Source organism: Triplophysa dalaica, chromosome 17 (genome assembly GCF_015846415.1).
Source record: "Triplophysa dalaica isolate WHDGS20190420 chromosome 17, ASM1584641v1, whole genome shotgun sequence".
In the NCBI taxonomy this organism is placed as follows: domain Eukaryota; kingdom Metazoa; phylum Chordata; class Actinopteri; order Cypriniformes; family Nemacheilidae; genus Triplophysa; species Triplophysa dalaica.
The window spans coordinates 11,033,267-11,060,994 of NC_079558.1; the positions used below are offsets into that span (position 1 = coordinate 11,033,267).

The 27,728-nt window shown below is 38.2% G+C and overlaps 1 protein-coding gene across 1 annotated transcript; it reads left to right on the forward strand.

Annotated features, from left to right (window-relative positions):
* On the forward strand, nt 1-22,944 carry hectd2 (HECT domain containing 2). Its single transcript, XM_056770930.1, has 21 exons — nt 1-452; nt 1,170-1,296; nt 4,426-4,564; nt 4,651-4,753; nt 5,365-5,454; nt 5,586-5,650; nt 5,759-5,804; nt 7,347-7,456; nt 7,822-7,970; nt 8,088-8,211; nt 9,356-9,452; nt 9,827-9,934; nt 10,227-10,359; nt 11,380-11,468; nt 13,735-13,893; nt 15,202-15,276; nt 15,398-15,485; nt 15,600-15,706; nt 20,996-21,111; nt 21,200-21,343; nt 21,428-22,944. Exons 1-21 carry the CDS (start codon nt 375-377, stop codon nt 21,546-21,548), a joined length of 2,268 nt encoding a protein of 755 aa, XP_056626908.1. The 5' UTR covers nt 1-374; the 3' UTR covers nt 21,549-22,944.
* Nucleotides 22,945-27,728: the final 4,784 nt, after the last annotated feature.

Sequence of the window (27,728 nt, forward strand, 5' to 3'; positions counted from 1 at the left end):
GAGTACAGACCTCCTCATCCTCAACAACATGGCGCCAGCGTACAGCTGGATCGCACACAGACGCCAGGATACTTCTCCACCAAGTTGGTTAAGTAACCAAACGCAGCGTCGCGAAGTTTTTTCCTTGCTTTTCTTTTGACTTTTCTTGTTACTAGGTTCATGTTCTCTCTTTGGTAAGCAAATTTAACCCGTTTTGGTTACCAAAACTCACCTGCTTTACAGAAAGAACAGCGCGTACTGGACTCTCTCACTTTGTGCTGCTGTATTTCTCAAAGTGAAAGAAAAGCGCGGACGGAGATTACGCAGACGCGGAAAACGTTTTTCCAGAAAATAAAGCCATGTAACTGTGCTCGAAAGCGTTTTCTTCAGAAGACATGCATTTAAACATGAGTGAAAATAACTATCCGCTTGAAGAACGGGATAGAGACAGACTTCCTCCAATAATCAATCATGTAAGTATTTTTTCGTGAAACATCTAAATATGCATATATGATTAAGGTATTGTTAAATGTACTCTGGTATTTGTTGTTTTTCGTATATTATAAAAGTGCTCTTAAAATGTTTACTATTTCCTTGTTTGTATTTAATTGTGCTGTGCTATATGTGATTAACCTTGGCGAATTATTTATAGCTAGGCTACTGCATCCATATAAAGCAATAAAGTCCGCCTCCTGCTGAGACAACACAAATCTACTGTTTAATAACTCACAAAGTCACAGTAAAAGCTCCGTATGTGAGTCATGGAATATTCAGCTCAAGCTATACTGCACATTTGCACATTGCTTGTTTTCTCATAGACTTTGTATTTCGTTAGTTTAAGGAAAAAAGCACACAGAAAGCATCAGACATGTTGATTCTGCAAAACAAAAAAATGACGTGACTGATTATGCAACAAGTAATTCATTTTCATTACCTTGTGTTATTTATTAATATTCAAGAAGACCAAACAGATATTTTGTTGTTGTTGTTGTTGTTGTTGTTGCACACACTGTTATTGTTGGGGGGCGGATCTATGGTGTTTTTTATATTCTTCTTATTTTTTATTTATTTAGCTGTAATTCATTTACATACATTTCAATAATTCATCAGTATCATCATTTATATATGTTTTTATGTCTGGTTTCCAGTGTGATAAGTGTTTTGTTAATGCACAAGGCTTTTATTGACAGGGCTTGGATCGTGGACCGAAGCTCCCTTTCCCCTCTTATGGAAGCTTCATTTCCACCCTGAATCACAGAAGAGAATCCGGCAGCCATAGCTTCTCGTCGCCTTTGCTGCTACCTGCAGTTAAACAAGGTCAGGCCTCTTCCGTTACTGGCGTTTTGGCAAATTTTTGTTAGACGTAAATAGATCGCATTTGTTTGTATTATCAAACGAACTCAGGAGAAAAAATGAAATCCATCCACAGCTTTAGGTCCATGAGCAGGTAAACTGCCGAAGGTCACTCTGCCCTTATTTTGATATGCATGGGTGATTTAAAGGTAAATGTCTTGTAAATCTCAAGACCAAAAAAACTCATTGCATTTCAAAGCAGTCCTTTCGGCTGTATTGTTAATTAATAACCACTTCACTGTTTCGAGCGATGTGTTTTCCTTTCTTTTTCTTTGAGATCAAAGTTGTTGTCAGAGACTTGAGTTTGAATGCATCACATTGGCAAGACAGAGAAGTGTTCACGCCTAACATGTCTCGATGAGCTGGGGACTTGTAATGAAGATACTACATGGACTTGGGCCTGATGTGGCTTTTAAAGCTTTATAAATGTTCTCACTTTTCCTTGTAAATTCACAGCGGTAAGAGTAAAAACATCATTTGTTCCTACTCTTGTAAAATGTTTTTGTGAATCTTAAAGGAGCAGTTGACACAAAAATGCACTGTTCTGCCATTTTTGTACCGTTTACATAATTTACCTTATGTTTAATACAACGACAATCTGGTCGCTGACGGCTTGTGTGTCATTTTGCAAGTCCTGTGAAATCATATAACAGCTGACAAACGGATGATTCAAAATGATTCACTTCATTTGGCATTTCACGCGAGATACAGTAATGTATGAATTGGGATTGAATCTTGTTTTTAAGGTCCAAGTTGACTCAATGAATTTTTAGCTTACTATGCAAAAACATTTGATCTCTTATTTACAAAAAGCTATCATGTCTTATGGACCAATTATGGTGTTATGGTCCTTTTTGAAGCCATTGCATGGAAAATACTAACCAGCACGTTCTGTACAACAATCCATTTGAAATTCACAGATACATAATGATCAGATCTTTTTTTCTCTGGCAAGCTAACCTTTTAAATTGGAGGTGTCCAGTCCTGGTCCTGGAGTCCAGCAGACTTTAGCTCCAAACCCCAATCCAATATACCTGCCTGTAATTTTGAAGTATTCTGTATTCTGTCATCTCCCTCAATGTGTTAACTCTAGAGGGAGAGAGAGAATTGTATCTTATAATATAGCTAAATTGAATGGTGAAGGGAGTTAAAAAAGAAAGTAACTCTGGGGGATTGAAGTCACACGAGTTGGACATATGACGTAGTATTTCTGTGCTTTCAGAACGTTTTTTATAAGTCTTTTTCATGTTTTATTGTGCAATTCTCCCTGAAAAGCAAACAGTCTGCCCACATGCCAAAAGATGAGCGATAGGAAGACTCTCTTATCAATACTGGGGTGACTCTTGCGATAGTGAGAGAAGTTGAGGTGTGTTTGTTTGTTCACCACATTTCAGTGATGATGTTATATAAACAGTGGATATAATGCTGGATTTGGAGATCATTAGAAACTGATAGATGGTGCGGTCCCAGTGCTAAAACATGCCGGACATGAACTGCACGTGGTAAGTCAAACTAAGTCATATGTCTGTTTTGTTGGCAATTGACATGTACGTGCATAATGTCAACAACGCGAAGGGATATTGCGATGATGTATTGTGTGCTCGTGCTGAAGTTCCGTCCCCCCTGCCCTGCCCTCAGCAGCTCGCATTTTTCCGGAAATAATTGTACAGCTATGTCTCTCTTTTATTAATTTTATCGAACTAAATACTCCTGTACTACTGTTTAGGTACTCAAGATTAATATGAGATTGGCAGAAACCACGTGTGTTATCCTATCTTTAAAGCAATTTAAGGGACCATGTAAAAAGAACACACATTAATGTAAAATCAATTTTCATTGACAGCGAATGTGAAGCGCAGGTATCCACGTACAACTTGACTAGTGCACCCAAAAATAATCTGTCATCATTTACTCACCATCTTGTCAACATAAAAGAAGTTATTTTGAAACAATGTTGTTTACCGTACAGTGGGAGCACCCTTTCACTTCTATTAAATGGATACAAAACCAATGTAAGCATTCTTAAAAATGTCTTCTTTTGTCTTCTGTAGAAAAAAGAAAGTCATATAGGTTTGAAATGACAAGAGGGTGAGTAAAGGATGACAGAATTTTATTTTTGGGTTGAACTATAACTTTTGAAGAAACTATGAGTTGCAACAGTACATCACTTTGATGGTACATCACGATAATAATGCATAAAATTATCATACCATAACATTTGGTTATTTGCGATAGTAATAAGTTAATAAACCAGATGAATAAAACTTGCATGCGCATTCACAGTGTCTTTTCGCTTACTGCTTCATTTTGATCACACGTAGCCATTTGTATGATTTCCTTGATGCAGAGGGAATCCTGGAATTCAGTCATGAAAATAGAATTTACAGTATATTAGAAATGTATAGAATTTACACGTAAAACGTGCATAGTTGTTCAATGTTCTTTTGTGCTATGTTCTTTTCTGTGAGTATGTAAATACAGTATATAATATTTTTGTTCTGAGCATAAGTACATTTCGTAAATTTTAATCTAGTTTTTATATATTTGGTTTGGTTACATTTCTAAAAATTAATCCATTTGTCAACGTTTTATGCAATCATTTGATTGATTAGATATTATAATTTTTAATGATAACATATTTGTATTACACGATAAAACCATGATATATTTTGAGGGGATTATCATACCGTGAAAATCTCATACCGTTACAACCCTATAGTCATAATAAACTACTTGCACAAACAATCTAGGGTCATTTTATGGAGGAGGACAGGCTCCCACAGGAGCAGGATTGGACAAACCTGCCTGAACTACTCAGCCCTTATAAATTATTTTAAGCGCAAGGGAACCAAGTGTAGTTAAATGTAATAGTTCTCTCTGTTAATCGCTACAATCTTAAACTAATGGTAATTGCATTTTATCTGTAGTCTCTGGAATAATGAGTCACTGTTTAGAAAGTTGATTCTGATCTTTTTTTTGCTGTAAGCTAATTGCAATGATCTCCATTGAGAATATGATTAACAGCATATTGTATTTAGCTAATATTAAAGCTACTGTCTCATTGATTCAATGTGTACATTTGTTTATTTTCAGTGAGAGAGCTTCCCCCTATATGTCCAGATGTGAGACAGAAACATCGTATCGCAATTGATGTTCTGCCTCCAGAAGTGAAAGCTCGCTTCGTCTCAGAACCAATTATTCCCATTCGGACCAAAACTGGCAAAGAGTTCCAGTACGCACGCCTCCTCGTTCAGTAGTATATTGTTTCCGAACCATTTATGTTATGTTAAACAGTGTTTTTGCTGTGTCTGGCTTTAGGGAGGATCTTGAAAGAGCAACTATCTCAGGGGATTGGAGACAAGTCCATGATTTCTACTTGACCACATTTGACTCCTTTTTGGAACTCAATGCTGCCTTTAAGGTGCGTTGACATAGTTTTAAGTGCTTGCTTACACTACAGTGTTTTTTCATGTTTGATGTGTGTGTGTTTTTCTTAACTATGTTGCTTTTAATTGTTTTCATATTGCATAAAGTGAGCACAATGGGGCCCATTTTAACCGCGGCCGACTGTGAACTATCAGTTTATTTGGCGATTGTAAACTTTTCACAACAGTCAGTTATAATCTAATTGCTTTTGAAATATTTGAGCAGTTATGAAATAAAAAATTGCATATAATTGACTTGTCTAAACAGGCTTTAATTTAGGCTGTTGAATAATAGTAGTTTATGAGCATCCTTTTAGGCAACGCCAGTGTTTTAATGAGAACTCTTGAATATCTGTGGAAAAAGTAACCGTGTAAGTCTGGAACTGAACAAAACGTTTTAGTCTCCAAACGAATCAATGAGCTCATTCAAGGAGTTGTACGAAACAACATCTGCATACGGTTTCATTAGAAAATCTTGTTATTATATGAGGTGAACGTTTTACCGTCCATTTTATATAGAAGTGTATATTAAACGGGTCATAAAAACGGGTGGTAAAAAGTGTTTTTTACGTGCATCGATGGTTTTATGTTCTAATGTTCTCCGCAGAAAGAAGCAAATGCTCCCTTCAACACTATTGAAGACTCAGGAATAAACATCAGATTCGTCAATATTGTGTATGATGCTTTACTTCATACGGTATGTAAAGTAACTCTCTGTGGCCACATATTACCAAAGTATTGAAGAATTAAACTTCACAATAAGCCATTGTTCACTGTCTGTTGTTTTTTTGGTTTTAATCCAATCAATGTAATCTGACAAATATTCAGCCTGCGGACACACAGAAATCGGTTCTGAAGGGAATCATTAATAGCTTATTAAGAGGATGGAAAGGGTAAGTATTATGTTGTATTCTCTCACTGAACCACCACTTTTTAAGTACGTTACATTTTTGTGGAGAACAGCGCTAGAAAAATATAACTGTACGATATGTTTGTTTCAGCCCTCGAACGAAGGATGACCTTAGAGCGTATTTTGTTCTTGTGCAGGTAATTCCTTGTCTTTACATAATTGAGGTTTACTTTTTATATGTAAAGACAAACAGTCGAGTTGTACCAAGTACCACAACTTCGGTAAATGGACAGTCTTTTTTAGAGACTATTTTTATAGCGGAATAATTAAGTTATTTACCTCATGAAAGTTGCATTGATACATTTTTTGGGGCTTTTATATTTGTACTGTGTAGTAACAGTTTTATAAAAGCAGTAAAGTACTCAAGGCTAGTGCTTTATCATGAATAAAACTGAAGGCCTTCGCCTCCTGCATAACAATGCCTTTTTTCACGATAAAGCACAACCTCAAGTAACTGATTTGCTTGTTTATTTCTTAAAAATAAAGTATAAATCTTAAGTTTGCTTTACCTCCTTACTAAAAACCAATCCCAGCCCATTTACAGGATAGAGTGCCCGTAGATTATTTCTGATAACAAGCAAAAGAAACCGAGAAGAACCATTACTTGGCTAAACTTGCCTCTCCAATATTTTGAAAACTACAGTACCCAATCAACAAATTGTTTATTTAAAATAATTAACATACAACAAAATTCAACAAACAATGATTTAATACAATTATTATACAATAAAATAATAATATGAACATAAATAGTTTTATTATTAGACACTAGCCAGACCGATAAACAAGCACAACCTGGAAGTTTACAGCAGTCTAGGCACACACGTCCAATGAAATGGTCTATACAGAACTACCTCCATTATGCTGAACACAAAGGCATGTGATACTCTTCAGTAATTTCCTTTCTCGACCCGAACCGGTTATCTGCATGTGAGTCTATAGATGTGCACTTACACTTAAAATTGCCCTAATCTGTCTCCGAGATGCCCTTTCTGTTGGCTGCCACGTTAAACACCCTGGGCCTTATAATAGGCGAATCACAGTTTCGGGAACGTCTTGATCTTCTCTCTCAGCACATGGTCCATTGAGTCCAGCCATAGCTGTGCTCGGCTGCAGACAGATTGTGTTTACTTCACACATGACCAGCGCAGGCCGGACTGAGGCTGTCCAAATAAGGACACAGCCACTGGGTTGAAGTCTGGGAAGCCGTGGGCAGAGAGAGATGATGGCTTAACTGAGCTAAGATTTTGTTCGTGCAAGTTTTTTTAGCTTTGTGAAATGATTTTTTTCTGCATATGGTGGAGATTTGAGATGGTGGGACTTTTCTGTTTTCATAAACAGAAGCGCGCACTAATGTCGTTCCATCTCTGAAGTTAGCATATAATGTTATCGGTCTCCAGACTCTTGATGGGCTCCCTGACCTACATTTCTAGGGAGGACATGGGAGATTTTAAAGGAGATGCAATTATTGCGCCGATCTGCCTGCTGCTTATGTCTGGGAGCCTCTGTATTATTTGTGTTCGCTGCGCTTAAGGAAGGGATGAGGTCATGCTGGAGAGGAAAAGGGCTGGTTTCCGCTGTAATGCCACTTTTTATTAAAAGCCAGACTTCTTTCTCCGCTCCTAAACAAAAACGTATTTCCTTTTTGAAGCTTGTTGAAATGCTTCTCTGTGTTGCAGAACCCTCAGTATACCAGCCCGGCCACATATGTCATCTATGCACACTTACTGAGGCAAATAGCAGCTCTGGCTGAAGCAGACCATCATTTCCTGATGCACTGGTTTAAAAAGTGAGTCTGACACAAGCGGCCGCACTCCAGTTTATTTAGGAAAGCATTTCACTGAGGAAAAGTTTAGATTCTTTTCTCTTTTTTGTCTATTTCAATATTTTGGTTTTCAGAACGTTCCGAGGACTTTAATATTTGTAGTTTGTTTTAACTTATCCAGGAAAGTTTACTTAACTGAAATTTAACAAAAGTTTTAATAGTATGGTTGTGGTTTTTATTTGTATAAATTTATCAAATGAAGGCACTTATTGTAAAAGGCTTAATTTAGACTATAACATTGCCAAGTTGTCATTATAAGTCAAAGAATTCAACTAAAATGGATTTGCTGGTTTCCAAAGAATGTATGGATTGATCCTCTTTGCTTTTAGGCTTCCTCAGAAGCGTTTCAAACAGCTGGTGGAGCGTTTGCAGCTCTTCATCACCACCCGACTATTTCCTGCCAAGCCAGAGGAGTTGCCGCCCATGGCCAAATGCTCCTGGTGGATTCCCTCAGCCACTAAAGTCCTCTCCCTGCTCAGTGAGTAGTACTACTGTGCTGGAGAAGTGTGAGAGTGAAAATGCTTCTTATGATCCTAAAAAACTGATTCTGACATCAATCCTTGCATAGATGTCAATGTGTTCTGTGTTGTAACAGATGCGGCAAACAGCATTTCTTGTCCTCCCATCATCCCTTTCTCTGATTTCTACAACTTAACACTGGATCACATTGACTTTATGGAGGATTACCACACGTGGCAGGCTCATGGAAATTCAAACAGGTACATAAGCAAAAAGTTATCCGTGAATCTGGTTGGCAGTCACAATTCGGGTTGTCTTAAAGGGGTCATATGGCGCAAACACATGTTTTTCTGTGTCTTTGGTGTATTACAAGTTGCCATGCATGTATTAGACACGTAAAATTGCAAAAAATACGTTTCCAACATATATACATCAGTTTGTGGTATGAGTTGACTAAGACCGCCCAAATGTATACACAAGTCAGTACTGTCAGTACAATTGCTCTGGAACTTGATGTTCCACATATGGTAAGAGGCGTTTTCGTCAAACGCTTGCAGTATTCGACCAATCATTACGCACTGGTTAACTGTGCGTTTCAGAGAGGCGGGGCAAGGAGGAGATATAAACCTGCACGGTATGTATAAAATACTGTGTTTTGCCCTTACATCGTGTATACACTTTGCATTACATCTAAAACAAACAATAAAATTTGTTTCAGCCGTGTCATATGACTCCTTTAAAGAAAAAGAAATACACCTTACAGTGCTCATGAAGAATTTTTGTGTCCAGACCAGTAGCTCCCGGATTTTCTTACCCTGAAACTATTTAACATAACGTTGCTGTCAGGTGGAAATCTTTATATTTTTAAAACGGCTAACCTACAGAAAAAACATTTTTAAAATTTTTTGACAGGAGGCGAAGTGGGAGAGAGACGGGGTGGGGTTGGGAAAGGACCTCGAGCCAGGACTCGGGTCACCAGAAGCGCAATCGCACCACATCTCGGAGCACTGCACAAAAGGCTATCGCTGTGACAGTGTTTAGTTTTTCTTACGGTGTAGAATTCGTGTTGATGTCATTCCCGTGAAACAGCCAATTAGGGCGGGCATATTTTGTAGCCCCTCCCCCTTTTATATAATAATGTTTAGTTTTCTTAGTCTGTTTTTTGAATAGATGAAATATAGGATGATGTCATAAAGATGTTTGATACATATTGGCAGAAGTAAGACAATAAAAGTTTTGGATGCTTGTATAATATAAATGTACACTAGTTTAAAGCTAGGTGAATCGCATTTTGATGTAATGGGGACTTTTTTACGAAACAAGTACATATGACAGGTATACATGCTTTTGTAGAGAATGTCACCACATTTCACACCAAGTCACTTCTGTGCCAAATCTTGACAGGTTCACCTTCTGTCAGTTCCCCTTCATCCTGTCCACTGTGGTGAAGAAAGCCATCATCCAGAGAGACTCTGAGCAGCAAATGATCAGCATGGCCAGGGTAAAGCCTTACCTCTAAACCTTCAACTATAAGTTTAATCGAAACATCTTACAGTTTGGAAAATGTGTCTTGTCTGGGAGTATTTTGATAACAATCCTAGAATGGGTGGGGCAGCGGTAATCAGCAATTTATTCGGCTCCCTCCCAAACACGTGTCCAGAATGTAGGATAAACAGACACACTGAACAAATGTGGTGTCCTGAGATCACTGGGAAATATTTGACTTTCTACTTTTTCAGCATACACTACAAAGAGATGACTTACCATTGGATTTTTTTTTAACTTGGTTGTTAAATAAATTTTGATATTATGTATTCATGTTTTGTGCATGGGAATGTTAACTGATAGTTGCATTCCTCTCTATTTGTAATATAGCAAACGCTGGTGGACAAGGTCTCTCGGAGGCAGAGGGTTGATATGAGTCTGCTGTTTCTCAACATTAAAGTCAGACGTCTGCAGCTGGTCAGTGACTCACTCGATGAGGTAATAGTGCTCAGTCCAAATCTGTGAATGTAGAATACGTCTGTTTTTGGAGATGTTACCAAGAACTCCTTTGAACCACTGAAGACTATTAAAGTTCTATAGGAGGACGACCATCGGTTTCTTTATGGGGTGCAGGGCTCTGTACAGAGCTGCACCATCTAAAATATGTTTTCCTAGACTGTGAGGTCTTTGGAAGTAAAGCATTGCGATATGTTCTGGAAAGTTCTAAGTCTGGCTAAGACTTAATTTGGAAAAAATGGCCCCGCCATAAACGTGTTCCTTTTTTTAATAGCTTTCGAGAAAGCGAGCAGATCTGAAGAAAAAACTGAAAGTGACTTTCGTTGGGGAAGCTGGGTTGGACATGGGTGGACTCACAAAAGAGTGGTTTCTTCTACTGATTCGACAGATTTTTCACACAGACTACGGTAAGACCATCAAAAACTAATAGTGCAGGTCCCTGCAGCTTTGGAAAGAAAGGTTAAAACTGATCTCTTTAATACCCCAATTGTTTCTCTAGAGAGTAGTGTGATCTGCTTTTCAGATTTTTCTCTAGACCCTCGTAATCTCACATACAGAAGACTGTGCTGGATGTATCAGCAATTTTTCAAACTATGCTCAAATTTTAAACAAATTTTTAGTTTAATATGAGCCCATGATTTTCTTTTTAAATTTCTCCAAGCTCAATCCTAAACTTTGTGATTTATCTACATTAATATTATAGCTCTATGATCTGTTGTGTCAACAATTCTTTATATTTATTTTCCTTTCTCCTAAAGAATATTAGGAGAAATATCTGAGACAAAGTTGATCCTTAAATGTAACAATTCTTCTACATGTCTCCAGAACTTTGAATCACAGTACTCTCTTATACAGTATTGTGTTGTATGATGCATATTCAAATGTGTTTCAGCTTTGTAAATTTAACCATATCTTAGATGTAAACTGAAAAAATATATTCTTGGGGGTAAGAAAATACAACCCACGCAAATCAGTTAAATTTTACTGAAGTATATTAGGTAGCAAAGTAAACTATATGAAAACTTAATGAATCTACTGAATAAAATTTAGGAAACAATTTGCACACAATTAGATTGAGTAGATTTTTAAGTAAAGAGTACCTAAATGTATCAGCTATAAATCATGACACACTAAAATAAATTAGAGAAACTACTCAATCTAATTGAGTTCAAATTGTTACCTCAATTTTATTATGCCTAAATGTGCCTGAAACCAAAGACGCTATCCAGACGTTATATTGTTACAGCAAGCACATTAGACTAGAGCTTCGATCTTTATTTTGTTTACTTCATTCCAAGTCACTTTCACATCCTGAATAAACACTTCAAATGCATATTGCAGGAAAAATTTACAGCTTACTAACTCACATAAAACTGATAATGAAGATGTTAATATTAACAGTGCCTTTCTGTCTGTGTCATTTTCAGGCATGTTCACGTACGTTAAGGAGTCTCAGTGTCATTGGTTCAGCAGCTGGAAATGTGACAACTACTCTGAGTTCCGATTGGTTGGAGCCGTATCCTTTCATTTCCCTGCATCTTTAATACTATAGATGGTCACGAGTGGGTGAAACTTAAAATAGCCCATAAATATATAGTCAACTCCCAAGTTCACTCGTGTCCTTTCATTTCTTAACAGCGGTGGGGAGTGCTTTTATTCATGACCTTTCCAAATGGCAAGCACACAGCCTTGTAATGCAATTTGACCATAATTAAATATTTTCATGTTTAGTTATGCTTATGATACGGTTTAGTAAAGTGACGCGCTCCACGCTGAGCTCTGAGGGACGTGTGGGTAGAGACGCAGTGGCAGCCAACGCTTGCCATGCCCTGCCGTTACCCCTCTAATTGTCCCCTCTGGCTTGTTTCTCTGGACGCATATGGCTACCACTCCAGCGCTTGGCCACCGCTCGCACCCGGTGCTCAGAACAGCAGGCGCCCTGTGCCTGAGCCGTCACCCCCTCTTTCCAGCTTTCCAGCACAGAAGTGCTGTGTCACGTCAGCTCAAAATTATGAAATAAAGATTCTTTTGTTTTGTCTTGTTAGGAACAGCCTGGGCTCGGTTTGTGTTGTCTTTATCATTGCCGTCCTCATGGAAACTATCCCGCCTGTCTGCTAGGCCTGTCTCACTCTCTTTTCCTCTTGGGCTGAGGAGTTTTTTCCATCGCTTGCACCGCACATATGGAGAGCACATGGAGTCGTGTTGTCAGCTCCAGCTGAAAGTACTTACGTGCAGGGCTCTTCACATTTTCCTCTAAATGTATTGTACACCTGTTGGGTGTTCTTCCATGCGTCTTATGTTGCTACTATAGTCTGCTGCTGCAACAAGTTTAGCAGCGAATATAATAGAGCCCATTACACATGAAGTGCAGTTATAGTGGAAATTGTATACTGGATAGGAAGGAAAATATAAGAGTGAAGAATATATGAGCAAAAAGTTTGTCTAAAAAATTATCTGCAACGAATACTAAATTAAGAAAACCAAGTGTTTGTTGCCTACATACAATTACATTTTATTTAACTTTGAATTATATTTTTGCTTCTGTGTTATGTAAATGCACCATATAAAGGCAATTTATAATTGGAATTGATTTGGCTGTTCAGTTGAAAATGTTTCTCCGTATTTGCCACCCATTCTAATAGTGACCACTACAAGAAGTGTAGAAGTGTACAAGAAGTTTTTTTTTATAAAGTTAGTTTTGCTTTAATTTTTACTGTTTCTTTATGAAGTTTAACATGCCGAATACAATTAACATTTATTTTTACCATCGACGGTACCCTTAAAACAAAACAAAAACACATTATTATTACTCGTACTTAGAAATGACAAGGTACTTGTATAACACCTAGCTCAAAAAAATTGTTTAACATAACGGTTACTAAAAAGAATTTAGACATAGTTTTTACATGCACACATACTCTAATATTTTCATCATGAAACATCCCACCTTACTTGTGCTACAGAAATTTCTAGAATTTTCTGACAGTGACAATTAGAAAATAATTTTTGAAAAATTTGTACACTTCTTGTTTAATTACGATATACCAATATATCATGAATAATGATATAAGCTTAAACTTTACTTGAGCTCAATATACTCTTCAACATTGATACTACATGAAAATAAATATAAACACAATAATTAGCACCACAGTAACTAGCCTAGTACAATAACTAGCCTATAAAAAGGTCGGGTAAAACAGCAATTTGTTACACTGTGTAATAGTAATGATGATACTAAATGCTGAATAATATAATTTTTAAAGAAAACATCTCTGATGCAATGATTGCACTTGAGCGATTATATGCTGGCGGTAAAAAATTAAAAAAGAGAGGTTGGAAAAAGTACCTTTTAGTGCTCAGTTTTTAAAGACAGCATAGATGTATCCTTCACTGCATAATATTTCACAATTCGCTGCTTGCAGTTTAGTTTAGAAGTTGGAAGAATAAAAGTGTTGTATGATTGAGCGTCTAAAAGAAGAACTTATGATCCGGTTTGAACTGACTTCATTAAATATTTGCTTTGTTATCTCTAAAGCTCACTTGAATTTCTATGTGACCATCAGACATGATGTTACGGTGCCTTGAAAGACGATCTGAAACCATTTTCTTTAAATGTGCCTTCATACAAAAATGCTGTCTGTTAAGTTATTGACTGTCTGGGCAGCATGGCAGCAGCCTTCGGTTTCGTCTTACAGAAAATTCGAGGTGTGTGTGAGGTGTGTGACTGTGTATAGAGACAGTGAATGTTCACAGCTGTGCACACTTAACCCAACTGTCAGCTCATGGGCTTGGCTGTGTACAACAGCATCACACTGGACATCCGCTTCCCCCCTTGCGTCTACAAGAAGCTGCTGACACCGCCCATTGTGCCGTGTGACCCCGACACTCCCGTCGGCATGGCGACACTCACCCTGGAAGACCTTCAGCAGGTTATGCCCGTATGTACACAAGCTGTGACACGCACATGAGATGTTATATCGGCTTTTGCAGCCAGCAATGTTTCAATCTGATGCATTTGTCAATCCCTGATGGGTAAATCAATTAAAGCAAACAAATAATTCCTTTTAAACTTATGCAACATAAAGATAAAATTATGACACCCATACATGCTTCTACAGTATAAAACACATTTTTCCTTTTATGGTGGCATCGAATAGTAGATAATAAATGCACTGCATGGATAACTGATAGAAAAGCATAAGCATTGAGTCATTGGGGTTAAAAATAGCGCATGCACTTCACCCAGCCGTCACTGGCTCAAACACGGCTGTCGCCTGGTTGCCTGGACGAGGTAAATGAGCCTCAGATGGTTCATTGTTCTTAGGACCACAGCTGCAGTGTTCTGCTACCTTTCAACTGATAAAACCATACATGTCCTGTCAATCAATGTAGTGTTTTTTGTTTTCATGTTGTTTTTACCTTTAACCTGCTAGCCCCGTAAAAAGATATTTGTCCAATTAACTAATATCTATATTGAATGTCCCATCATAAATATTTTTATTATAGCACTTTTTTAATTCATCGAATATATTTTGATGTTTATGTGTTGACTTGAAATTAGCCTAGGACAAAATGTTAAGCATAGTTTGTCAAACACATATTGGTTTTTTGTGACACCCTGGTTTGGTATAATTATGCAGTTTTTGTAGCTTTTCCTTTTTTTAAAGAAATTATGTCAGACAATGTTTTTTCCCAACATCGTCAATGACTGTATTTGTCCAACAGAGGGCGCTCATATCAGGCATTTCCACTGCAGCCCGCCTTCATGCCATAAAAAAGCCAAGTAAAGTACAGTACTGTCTGCTTAAATATAATATTAAATTGGCGTGTATTTTTACAAAACGTCTTCAGTTGGTTTAGCTCAGCTTTCATGTTTATTTCTCTTCATTCTCGTGTTACTGCAGAGTCCGATTTAAAAGAGGCAGATGTTCCGTTTTAAGGGTCTCTGGCTCCTCCAAACTTACATAACTGCCTTCAGGGGCTGTTTGCTTCCCTGTTCAAACTTTCCAAAGGTGATGCGGGGTCTCTAAAAGTCTCTAAAGCTACTTTTAATAAAATATCTACAAGATTTCCACAGCTCGCGTTCCATACAGACTCTTAAATCTCTATTAGTTTAGGCTACTACTTGCACAGATCATTTGCACAAGAATGAAAGGCTAACCCTAATGTGCAGATTTAAATCATAAACAAGGGTAAGCCAGAAGAGTGTTTTGGTACAGTAACATTTGAACACATGAACATTTCAGGATCTTGCCCATGGTCTTGGGGAACTCCTCAGCTATGAGGGAAACGTTGAGGAGGACTTTTATACCACCTTTCAGGTGAGTCTCTTTTGCACTTTGTCAAAACATTCAGAAGCCCTCAATGATTTCTTTCTTGTTTTATACTACATCAGAAATAATCATGTTGAACTAGACGATAAACCCTGCGGATGATTTTTAGATTTTTCAGGAAGAACTTGGAGTGGTCAAGTCATATAACCTGAAACCAGGAGGGGACAAGATTCCTCTTACCAACTTAAACCGAAAAGGTGAGAGAGTCACACAGTAAGACTGACTGTTCGAAATTTGGCTTACACTGAGAACATTAAATGCCTCATTGTCTTTCTGACTGCTGAATGCTGGATCTGTTCATTCCCGCACAGAATACGTTCACCTCTATGTTGACTTCCTACTGAATAAGTCCATCTACAGACAGTTTGCTGCTTTCTATCATGGTTTTCATAGCGTATGTGCCTCCAATGCTCTTATGGTAAGTTTGCCATAACATTTATAATTCAGTTTAACCAAAATCTTCGTTGCATCATAAGCAAGCGAACCAAAGAAGTAACATCTTATGCTGTCATGAAGCAAGAAAAATACTACAATATTCCACAAGTAGCTCTTAGGCAGAGTTTAGAGGGGCAAGGGAACTATTTTGTTTGTGTGTGTTTTTGAAGGCTGCAACTGTGTATTGGTCCGTCCCTTCCCCCCTCTGTTGGCATGGTGCCTTGTTACTGGCCTTCTTTGTTTGTTCAATCTCCATACCGTATCCAGGCTCTCCAGCTACTGACAGCGAGAGAACCTCAGACTTCAAGGTTATATAGAATGACCACATAGAGACTGAAAATTGCAAATCTCCTGGCCTGCTTAGCATGTCAATTGAAATCTAAACAAAGACGCAGCTCTCATGCAGACTTTGCACAAGCTCATGATGTGTTTGTCATTTAACATGAACATCTATATGGGTTTAAACACGACCAAATCAAAAAGCAGATTCTGTGAATTTATCAATCTTTTCTATTGAATGCACGTACGTGTTTATACTTATTAGGTACTGGATAAAAGTACATGTAGTTTCATACTGGAAAAAGATGGAAAATGATTTTGGGTAACACTTTACTTAAAGCCTTTATACAAAATGCATTATAAAGGATTATTAAAGGAGACATGATATGAAAACCCCACTTTTTCTGTGTTTAAGTGCTATAATCGGGCCCCGGGTACATCTAGTAACCCAGAAAACGTGAAAAATAAAAACCCACTAGGTTTGTTTTGATGTGCCTTTCCCTGCAAGCATGTGAGAAATCGATCCGTTCAGATTTTGCTCCGCTTGTGATGTCCAAAGCATATTTTATTATAATGTTACCGCCCCTTAATCTACACAGTTCGACCCACCGTGCTTCTCTATTGTTGTTTTCACAAGCGACAGCGATGTACGTGACACCATAGCTAAAGTTCGTGGACAACATGCAATGTAGTCGCTGCACGGAGTCCAAACCTAGGAGGAGACAGCAGTGGATTTATTTAATTTTTTGTGGAAATCCCTCAGAAACCATAAGTAAAAACCTGCTTGTTCGCATGAATCACTTCAAACCGGAGTGCATTTTTAACCTGGGACAGCACAAGCAGGATTAGCTTCAAGATTGTTTCTCAAGAGGGACCGAGACCGACTGAACGAGACAAAACTGCCGATATAAGTAATATTGATCAACAGTCTGAATTGATAACGTTAGCATATGATAGCGAAGGGAGCTATGTCAGTCACAGGCTAAGTAAAACATTCAAAGCCATCGTTAAACTTATACGTTTAGTCATAAGTGAAGATGGATACTTGGAGTTTAGCAGTATGAATGTGAATACATTATGTGAGTTAATATGTTGAGCTGCGGCAGCTGTTTGTTTTGCTAATGAGCAGGGGCAGCAGGGGCAAACACTGCAGGTTAGTTTCGTTTTACCGGTCTCTTATTATTCGTGCTTAGGCTGAAAAATCATTTACAGCTTACTAGTTATGCTTTCACGGTGTGTGTGTGTAACAGTTAACGTTATAACTTGTCAACGACAAGTGCTTGAATCCACGTTCCGCTGAGATCTCAGCTGCGCAATCCGTGGATTTTAGGCAAGCATACACGCACAACATGAACGCTGTTTGCTGTGACAGGTTTTTTGGTCCCCGGACGAATGATTTCAGATGTTTCGACGAAACTAACCGCAGAGGAATTCACGAAACATAATTTAGCTAAACCATTGCCATGGCAGGACTATGCATGTGTTAAAAAGCCGGACGGAAGGGGGTGCGCTGTAACTCATTATCATTTAAAGAGACATGCATCAAAACGGGTTGGTGTGAGCAGAGCTGTTTTTGACGAGGCAAGAAGGGTTTTGTTTAGACACCCATTGAGTGTTTTTAAGCAAAATTTGTTCCAGACATTTCATGAAGATCCTAATAAATCATTCCAGCTTGTTGAAAGTGGTCGTATGAGGAGACCTTTAAAGGGTATGGTGCATTACAATTGTTAATAATGTGTACTTTAAAACATTAAATGTTAACCAAATTAAGAACGCAAAGTGTAACAATGAATTGCACATTTTAGCATAATTTTAAGGGATAGTTCACAGAAGAATGAAAATTCTGTAATTTTCCCACCCTCATGTCTGTAAGACTTTAGATCATCTTCAGAACACAAATGAAGATATTTTCTATTAAAAGGCATTCCCGCTTCTGCAAGCTGTTAGTAAATCGGGCCTTTGATGTTATAGATGAGAATGTGGTCCTGTTTGATATTACTGCCAATGGATAAAATAAACCTGCACCTGTTTTTCTTTTATTTTTTTGCAAGTTTATTTCATATTTTGCAAGGCAGTTATACGGTGCTACCAGAAGCTTTTCTCTTCAAGTCGGCATGAAATGGAAGTAGCGATTGTCTTTTTTTCCACATCAGGACATATCCCTGAGGGAAACGACTTCTGAAATTAGAAAAAAATGTGGGGCGGGACTTGATTTCATCCACCGACAACTGATTTGATCATTAACCCATTCCCCGCCAGCCTTTATTTTTAAAAGTTGCCAGCCTACGCCAGCGTTTTTTAACATTTTCACCCAACTTTAATGGCTCACAGAACATTTTATGTAAAGAATATATGGACAAACAATATGTCAAGTGAACAGAGTCTCAGCTTTTAAACAAGAGAAACCGTATTCTTCTATCTTCATTTGTTTGTTTTTTATCGCGCCGTAGATGTGGGTAGGTTTCTTCAAAACTGCATCACTTTGATTAAACAGCTGAGATAATTAACGTATTTTGTCAAAGATTCCGCCCAGATTACACTCAGAACAATCATTAAAAACTGCTAAAACATATATGTTCTAGGTTCTGTACTTTTTCCCAAAGGTGTGTAATAGCGCCACCTGGTGTAAAACAGTACAAACACTGATTGCCGTAATAACTCGTCTTTGACGGGGAACTGTTTTTTTTTAATGACAAGATAACTCGTCAATGGCGGTGATAGAGCTAAAAAGATTTGAAAGGCAGTTTGTATCTATTAGTCGTAGCAGCCCCGCTCTCGCGCCATTCCTCATGATTACAAGTGAAGAGAGGTCGTTTTGAGGGGGTGAGGTTAAAGTTTTTGATTAAAGCTATCAAGTGCAAACAAATATTTTTTAAATAATGATATACACGGATAAATCATTTATAATAAATACTTCTTTTGATTTCATGCCGACTTTAAAGGAATAAAAACAGCTATTCACCGTCGCTCCAAACCTGGACGGTGCTATGCTTCCCTTGTACAGCCCTTTCCATGCACTGATCATTTAACGTTACCAGGGCAAGCTTTTAAAAAAGAAGATGTATTCTGTGGCTTCACTGTATTGCACTTAGCTGCATTTTTCTTTTTAAATTACCTGTACCAGAGTCAGTTATGTATGATTTTTTTAACAGCATCGCCGGCAGTGAAATAGTGTCTCCATGAAAAGATGTAACTATTTCAAACCTCTGTTGGCTGTATTTCCGTGGCCCTGATCAACACTAGACTCTCCTTCATGTCTCTAATGGTTATGCAACAGTTGACTCTGTCCCTAACTGCTTATGTAAGAGGTTTGGTAACTGTGATATCTCACTCGCTGGTTCTGGTATGGTGTAAGGCAGGGTGGGGTTATTGGAGGAATAGGGCTTGGCTGATTGGTTTGGACTAATCCCAACCATTCTGTGGCTTAAAGACCTATCTTTATCTCTCTCTCTCTCTCTCTCTCTCTCTCCCTCCCGTGTCTCAGTGTGTGTCTCTTTCCAAGCATGCTGCAAAGCACCGTGGTGTACGTGCAGTACGTGGGTTGTGGCAATATTTGTTTTCAATAAAATGGGTTTTATTTAAGGGTTAGATGAGATTAACAGCACATATGATAAGAGAAACGCAAACAAACCCTTAAGAAATATTTGATGTGGAATCAAAAACGTATTGGTAAAAAAAATGCAACAAAGACAATATTTTCTACAAAAGCCCTCAGCAGGAATTTAATAAGAATTAATTGCAACTGCAGAAAGCTGTGTTTATTTGATCACATTTTTAGAGCATCATTCACCAAAATGATTATGCACATAATGACATAAATGTGTACTTCGCCGATCCCCATGCAGGTCGGGTCTGGATTATAGGTTGACAGTTATGGATGTAGCAGACTACTACAATCTAGCATATTTTGCACTGTGACCGGGAAATTTACAGAAATACAGTTCATGTGGCTTATTAGGGAATGCACAAACTGATAAAATGTGTAATTTGAATGCAAAGTCAAAGCATTTTTCACAATACATTACCATTAGACATATAGCATTTCAGGAGCAACAACATAAACGTTGTGTGGCCCATACTTAGACCCCCGCAAAGATTCAAAAACCTTTGAGTAGTTTTAAATTAATTTAATACAATTCATATACAATAAAATATTCATATGAAATAAATATAAAATATTTTTTTATTGACTGTGTCATCAGATGCACGTGCTGGTCTGAAGTTATCGTCTATGTAATAAAATAACAATTTATTTTAGATTTAGTTTACATTAATATTAACATTTTATTGCATATTAATTATATTAAATGAATTTAAAACTAAGGGGGGCACGGTGGCTTAGTGGTTAGCACGTTCGCCTCACACCTCCAGGGTTGGGGGTTCGATTCCCGCTTCCGACTTGTGTGTGTGGAGTTTGCATGTTCTCCCCGTGCCTCGGGGGTTTCCTCCGGGTACTCTGGTTTCCTCCCCTGGTCCAAAGACATGCATGGTAGGTTGATTGGCATCTCTGGAAAATTGTCCGTAGGGTGTGAGTGTGTGAGTGTGTGAGTGAATGAGTGAATGAGTGAGTGTGTGTGCCCTACGATGGGTTGGCACTCCATCCAGGGTGTATCCTGCCTTGATGCCCGATGACTCCTGAGATAGGCGCAGGCTCCCCGTGACCCGAGGTAGTTCGGATAAGTGGTAGAAAATGGAATGGAATGGAATTTAAAACTACTCAACAGTTATTGATTCTTTGCTGAGGTCTACTACAAGTTCAGATTGTTCCACATAACATTTTTTGGGGGGTTTCACCAAATATATTTTACCATATATTATTCTAAAATTTGAAAAATATATAAATGATAAGTAATAAATTGACGGCAAACGTTCGTTCTGTATTGTATGTTTTAAATGCATCTTTACAAAAAAACATATATATTATGGTGGATATCAGCATCATCCAAATACAAAAATACAGAGACTTATTCTCTTTTCTCATGTTACTGTATAGCTCTTGAGGCCAGAAGAAGTTGAGATCCTGGTCTGTGGTAGTCCTAATCTGGATATGAGCTCTCTGCAGCGAGTAGTGCAATATGAAGGCTACAGCAAGACTGATCCCACCATCCGGTAAATGTTTTGTGTACAAAATTTCATAACTCTGACTGTATATGCAATGTGTCAATGTGTCAGTTGACTGTTTGGTCTGGGCTTGCAGGGCCTTCTGGGACGTGGTCTTGGGCTTTTCTCTGGAACTGCAGAAGAAACTGCTCCACTTCACCACAGGAAGTGACCGCGTTCCTGTGGGGGGAATGGCCGACCTGAACTTTAAGATCTCCAAGATTGATGTCTCCACCGACTGGTAACCAACACAACAGATAATTCCAAAAAAACTTGTTTCAGTGTGCTTAATCAGTAATTTCATTTTCGGACCTTTTCTTTGCAGGCTGCCAGTGTCGCATACATGCTTCAACCAGATCTGTCTACCTCCGTACAAGAGCAAGAAAGAACTAAGGCAAAAGTTAACAATTGCCATTTCGAATGCAGAGGGCTTTGGATTGGAGTAGTTTACAGTGCTCTCAGGAGATACGATAACAGAAAGTCATGCTGGTTGTAAAATTTGTTTCTTTAAACCATATCAGGTAAGCATGAGGATTACGCACACCAACAAAAAGCTCTAGATGTAAATTTTCCGAAGTAGCCACAACTGTTGTGTTGCATTATGTATAGTATAGTAATATTTGTCGTGAACCAGGGTTCCATGAGGAATCCAGTTAAGGTGTTTGTCTTTGTAATTTGGACTCGTCAACTGCTTTGAGTGAAAGACCAAACATTTTATCTGGCATCAGAGTTTGGATTTTAATAATAATAATAATAATAATATAGTGTTCAAGTGTGTGGGATTTGTCTTTAACATGAGCCTGGGCTTCTGTCCTATGCTACCCTATTTAAAGACAGAAAGCCGGTTATGAATGGGCTTGCTCTCATCCAAAATAGCCTGGCAAATAGTTTGTTAAACCCTCCCCACATTCTTAAAGAGACAGCGCTCTGTTTCCCAGTTGACGAGAGTCCACATTTAATAAAAGCTTCTGTGTGAAATGTTACCTAACTCACAGCATTCTCTGTTACTGGTGAGATGTTATAATGTAGTTGTTAAGTTTATAGATGTCAGGAGCTCAAAAGTTGCAGTTGAGTATAATTTAGTAATTCTTGACAACCCTTTCTTAACCTCTCGGGCATGAAAGGAATATTTGTAAAGTGATTGTTTTTATGTTTGTTGACTAGCCATAACAAGGATGAACAATTTGTTTGTTGGTTTATTTCTTTTCAATGTGTTTCTGGTTATTTGTGTGGTTTCGCAACAGTATTCGACAAGATAAAACTTGATTTATTTATTTTACGACTATTGCTGGGCCCTGTGTCATCAGTATTTCACATGCTGATTTGAAAGGAATTGTGAGGTCCAATGAGAATGCAGTATGTCAGAAAAATGTATCACCGTGTCTACATTGGACGTGACCGTCTGGACACGCCAACGGCTTGCTCATAATGGATTTGTGGGGTGCCGCATCCAGTGTGGACAATTTTTTTATTATAATGGATTTTAATGGGTTAAATTATAAAGGTTGTATAAAAATGTTTATATTTATTTGTGTCATCCGGTGTAGACACAGTGTTACTATTTGACCTTTAGTCAATTCAGTAGGTTGTCATTCTAGCTGTTAGTTTCTTCTTGGCGCATGTGATATTGGATGCTTTTGATGTCACAATGTCACATCTTCCTTGCAAATCATGTCATCAGATTTCCGTTGGACTCACGCGATGGCTTTATTTGTATCTCATCAATCCAAATCACTTCATGCTATGGTTTGTGTTGTTTAATGACTGAATACAAATGTGTTTACCATGTATTTATTTAAACTTGGCTCATTTTATAATGAATAAAGTTATACAGCAACTGAACATTTGTTTTGTATTCTACCTTTACCGCAGTTATTGCCAGTTCCTGACTAAAATTTTAGCTTTAAGCTATTAAAAGTCATAATAAGGACATGAAGGACAAATGAAGAACTGAAGAGTGAAGCTCGAAACGTAAACAACATTGATTTTAAAATAAAATTGTGATTAAAGTAATAATAATAGAGATTTTTTTTTGACATATCACATACTAAAAACAAATTTAGCTAAAACACTAAATGTATCCACCCACAAAAGTGTTTATTTCTGCATGCATAAAATCTGTGTGCTCAGTGACTTAAAAGATCAGCAAAAAATAATAATATATGTACTAGGGCTGTCAAGCAAGTAAAAATTTTAATCCAATTAATTACCAGATGCAGCGATTAATTCATCTAATTAGTCGCATGTTAAATTAGGTTTAAAGATAATTTACTGTCATTATTACAAGAAGACTTCAGGAAGTAGCTTCAGAAAGAAATATTGTATGTAAATGTTTAATCTTAAACGGTGCACATCTGCAAAGAATAGAGTCTCTGCTGTGTCAGTAGGAGTTTTTATTTATTTAATTATAAATAATACCAAATGACCACTATTCAACAGAACATACACGTTTTTTTGCTGTCTCTGAGATGTTTATGTTACTGACAACACTACTTTGCCTTTGACCCATATTTTCTCTATTATAGGTATGGGGTCACTGACACAGATAGAACTATTGTTTACTCAGAAGGCGGACACAAAGGAATGTCCAAGTGATTTGGCCTAGACCAAAAACATCAAAATAAAAAAGATACCTTTATCCTTCAGTCATTGAAAGCTTGATGAGTAAAGCGATATAAAAGTCAAAGGCTCTCAATAATAAATTTACATTTATTCTTACAAAGCGACTTACAAAGAGTTTAGGGAGCAATCAGCGATATGTCACACAGGAGCAATAGTACAATAGGTGTCAATACAAAGTTACTGGTTTCAAGAAAAGCTAGACCACTACCTGTTGAGAGAAAGAGAGAGTTAGTGTTTTTTTCTCTGTCAAGTATTCAAAGAAGAGATGGGTTTTTTGTTTGTTGTGAGTGATGTGGTTGACCGGACCGGGTTAGGAAGAATGTTCCACCAGGAAGGAGTTGTGAATGAGAATGAACGGGAAAGCGATTTACTGCCCTTATTGGAAGGCAATACAAGACGCCTCTGATTTGCTGTACGAAGAGATCTTGATGGGGATGTAAGAGGGTATGAAAGTATGCCGGTATGCGGGTACAGATCCAGTGATAGTCCTGTAGGCAAGCATTAGTGATTTGAATCTGATACGGGCTTCAACCGGTAGCCAGTGGAGAGAGATTAAAAGGGATGTCACATGAGCCCTTGTGGGCTGTTCGAAGACGAGACATGCTACTGCGTTCTGAACCAGCTGGAGTGGTTTGATCGCCTTTGCAGGAAGACCAGCAAGGAGAGCATTGCAGTAGTCCAATCTTGAGATCACCAGGGCCTGGACAAGGAGTTGTGCCGCATGCTCATGAGATAGGGTCTAACCTTTCTGATTTTGAATAAGTCATATCGGCATGACCGCGTTGTCTTTGCGATGTGATCATTGAAGGACAGCTGTTCATCAAATATGACTCTGAGGTTCCTGGCTGTTCTGGAAGGAGTGATTGTGGTATAGCCAAGTCGGATGGTGAGATCGTGTTGCAGCATGGGGTGAGCCGGAAACACGAGTAGTTCTGTCTTTGTAGAGTTCAGCTGGAGGTGATGCTCTTTCATCCAAGCTGAGATGTCTTCTAGGCAGGCTGTAGTGCGAGCTGCTACAGTGGTATTGTCTGAGTGAAACGAGACGACGGGTGTCGTCAGCATAACAATGATGCGAGAAGCCATGTGCCCATATGATGGCTCCCAAGGATGTTGTGTAGACGGAAAAAAGCAGCGGTCCAAGCACCTATCCCTTAAGGACCCCAGTGACCATGTGGTGAGCAGTGGACAGCGAGCTCCTCCATGACACCCTGAAGGATTTGCCTGAGAGGTAGGATTTGAACCAGAGGAGAGGAGAGCCAGAGATTCCTAGAGATGACAGGGTTGCTAGCAGTATCTGGTGATTGACAGTGTCAAACGCTGCAGATAGGTGTAGCAGAATCAGGACCGAGGATTTTGATTCCGCCTTGACTAGCCACAGTGCTTCAGTGATCGATAGCAGTGACGTCTCAGTGGAGTGGTTTGTTTTGAAGCCAGACTGCTTGTTATCCAGTAGTTTGTTCTGGAAAAGGTAGGGAGACACCTGGTTGAAAACTGCCCTTTCAAGTGTTTTTGCAATAAATGGAAGGAGAGAGACGGGTCTGTAAATGTCGGGAGTAGAGGGGTTCAATGTGGGTTTCTTCAGTAGGGGCGTGACCTGGGCCTGTTTGAATGTGGATGGAAAATTGCCGGTGAGCAGAGATGTGTTGATGATGTGTATGAGTGCAGGTGTGAGTGTGCTGGATATGGCCTGAAGGAGATGGGAGGGGATTGTGGGTCAAGCGGACAGGTGGTGGGGTGGCTGGAGAGAGGTCTTGTGACTTCAGTGTCAGTCAGTGGGGTGAAAGAAGAGAGTTCAATGTTTGAAGTGAGGGTGGTATGTACTGAGGTCTGAGGTGCTGAGAATTGTTTGCTGATGGATAATGTTTTCTCAGTGAATAATACAGCGAAGTCTTCCGCAGTCAAAGAGGAAGTGGGCGGGGAAGAAGAGGGCGAAGAAGAGTTTAATGTCCTGAAAAGCTGCCGAGTCTTTGTTGCATTGCTCACATCGGTGGTATAGAAAGATGTTTTAGCTGTGGTAACACTAGCAGAGAAAGAGGAGAGTAGTGACTGGTAGTCCCTTAGGTCAGCAGGATTCTCCCCAAAAAATTCTGTCATCATTTACTATCCTTTACAGTTCAAACCTGTATGTTTTTTTTTCAGCAGAACACAAAAGAAGATATTTTGGAACCATTGGGGGTCCAGTGATGTTCCGTTACCAACTATCTTTAAAATATCTTCTTTTGTGTTCTGCGGAAGAAAGCCATAAAGGTTTGATATGACAAGATGTTGAGTAAATGATGACAGAATTTTTCTTTTTGGGGTGACTATCACTTTAAAAAAGAAAATTCAATGTCATAAGCACTATATAAATGCAATGAGTTATTAAATATTATCATGTTTTTACATTGTTAGTTTACTCTGACAACCATGGGAGTTTTATTTACACTGTCAAACACAACAGATGTTTGCCACATTGTTAGAGACTGCTGTGAGAGAGTGTCGTCACTGCTGTACAGATTTTGAATGACACGAGAGTGATCACAAAGCAGAATTTTAATTTCTTAAGTTAGAAAATTACTTTATGCTCAGCACATTGTGAAGGAAATGCGACCCTCCTTTAAACGTATAACAAAGCCATCTGCCATTTTAAGAAAAGGTTCTTGCCTGGTTCACTTCTTTATAATGGCTTTACGTTTAGCTCTTTGCTCAGAGGTGGCTTTAATATGCAATTTTCTTGCAGATATGAAGGTTCTACTGAGTATTAGTAGCTCTAGCTAAGTCAGAATAGTGCTGTGCAATTCAGGTTTGAACTTCTGACCACAGCAGCAAGATCTTCAGTGGCCATTCTAATCAGCCGATTTTGGCTCATCCAGCTTTGAGCCTTGGGGTGGTGCCAAAGCTAAACCCTCCCAGTCTTTACTGTCACTTCTTGTTAACACCAAGAGGGGCTGCACTTCTTTAACATGTTAAACTAAAATATATGATATAATTGTAGTTTAAACTGAATTAATGTTTGATAGAACCTTAAAGCCTACTCTTATTTCATATTGTAACTACATGTTAATATTGTCATTACATTAATACTACTTTAGGCTAAATTTTAAACCGTGCTGAATTATAATAATGATTTGATCCTGTTAACACATTATTAATAATCATGTGTTTTATATTGTCAATACCAATATACTGCATGTGACACCTATGGTGAAATAACAATTGCCCTATACTTTATGAAAAAATATAGAACAGTGCACAGAATAATAAGTAAATAGTAAACAAATGATTAATTGAATGAGGATACATAAAAATATCTAATATGATTTGATGTAGTATGCTTGTAGACTGAATTGAGACATTTAATTTTATAATGTACATAATTTGCTGAGGGGTCGAAGAGTAAATTACTCTTTTACTTTCATGGTTTTAAGGAGTATGTATATGTATTAACTGTAGATTACAGTCTATCACATTAGACAGCTCACCTTACTCAACCCCATCCTGATCTAAGATTAGACTGAACATTCTGTAGATACCCTTTCTCTGTTACATACCAGTGTCCACAAAGTCAGCATATGCACGGACTTGTCTGGAAATCTGTACGTTGCTCAATGTCTATCCATTTAAGGCCAACTCCAGATCTATGCCACCTGAATGTAATTCAATACTCAATATTTATGTGATGTTAAACTTATAAGGATCCTACAGGTTTTGTATTTTTTTAAATCATAGCACAATTACTTGCTGATTTTCAAAATCTGCAGGATCTGGGGATAGACTGCTGCTTTTCACCTATTTTGGTAAATTTGTTTATTCTTTCTTTGACCACAATGTAGGCAAGATCTTTACTAACGTTACAACAGTATTGACAACTAGAAGCCTGTATTTCACATCAATATGTGACAGCACATGCATATCAATAGAAATTCATGTATGATTTGTGAATTGCATTCCTTCAAAGCAATGTCCTTCACAAAACACCTTTGTCATTTGCCTGCGGCAAGGTGTGGATTTTGAACACATTTCCT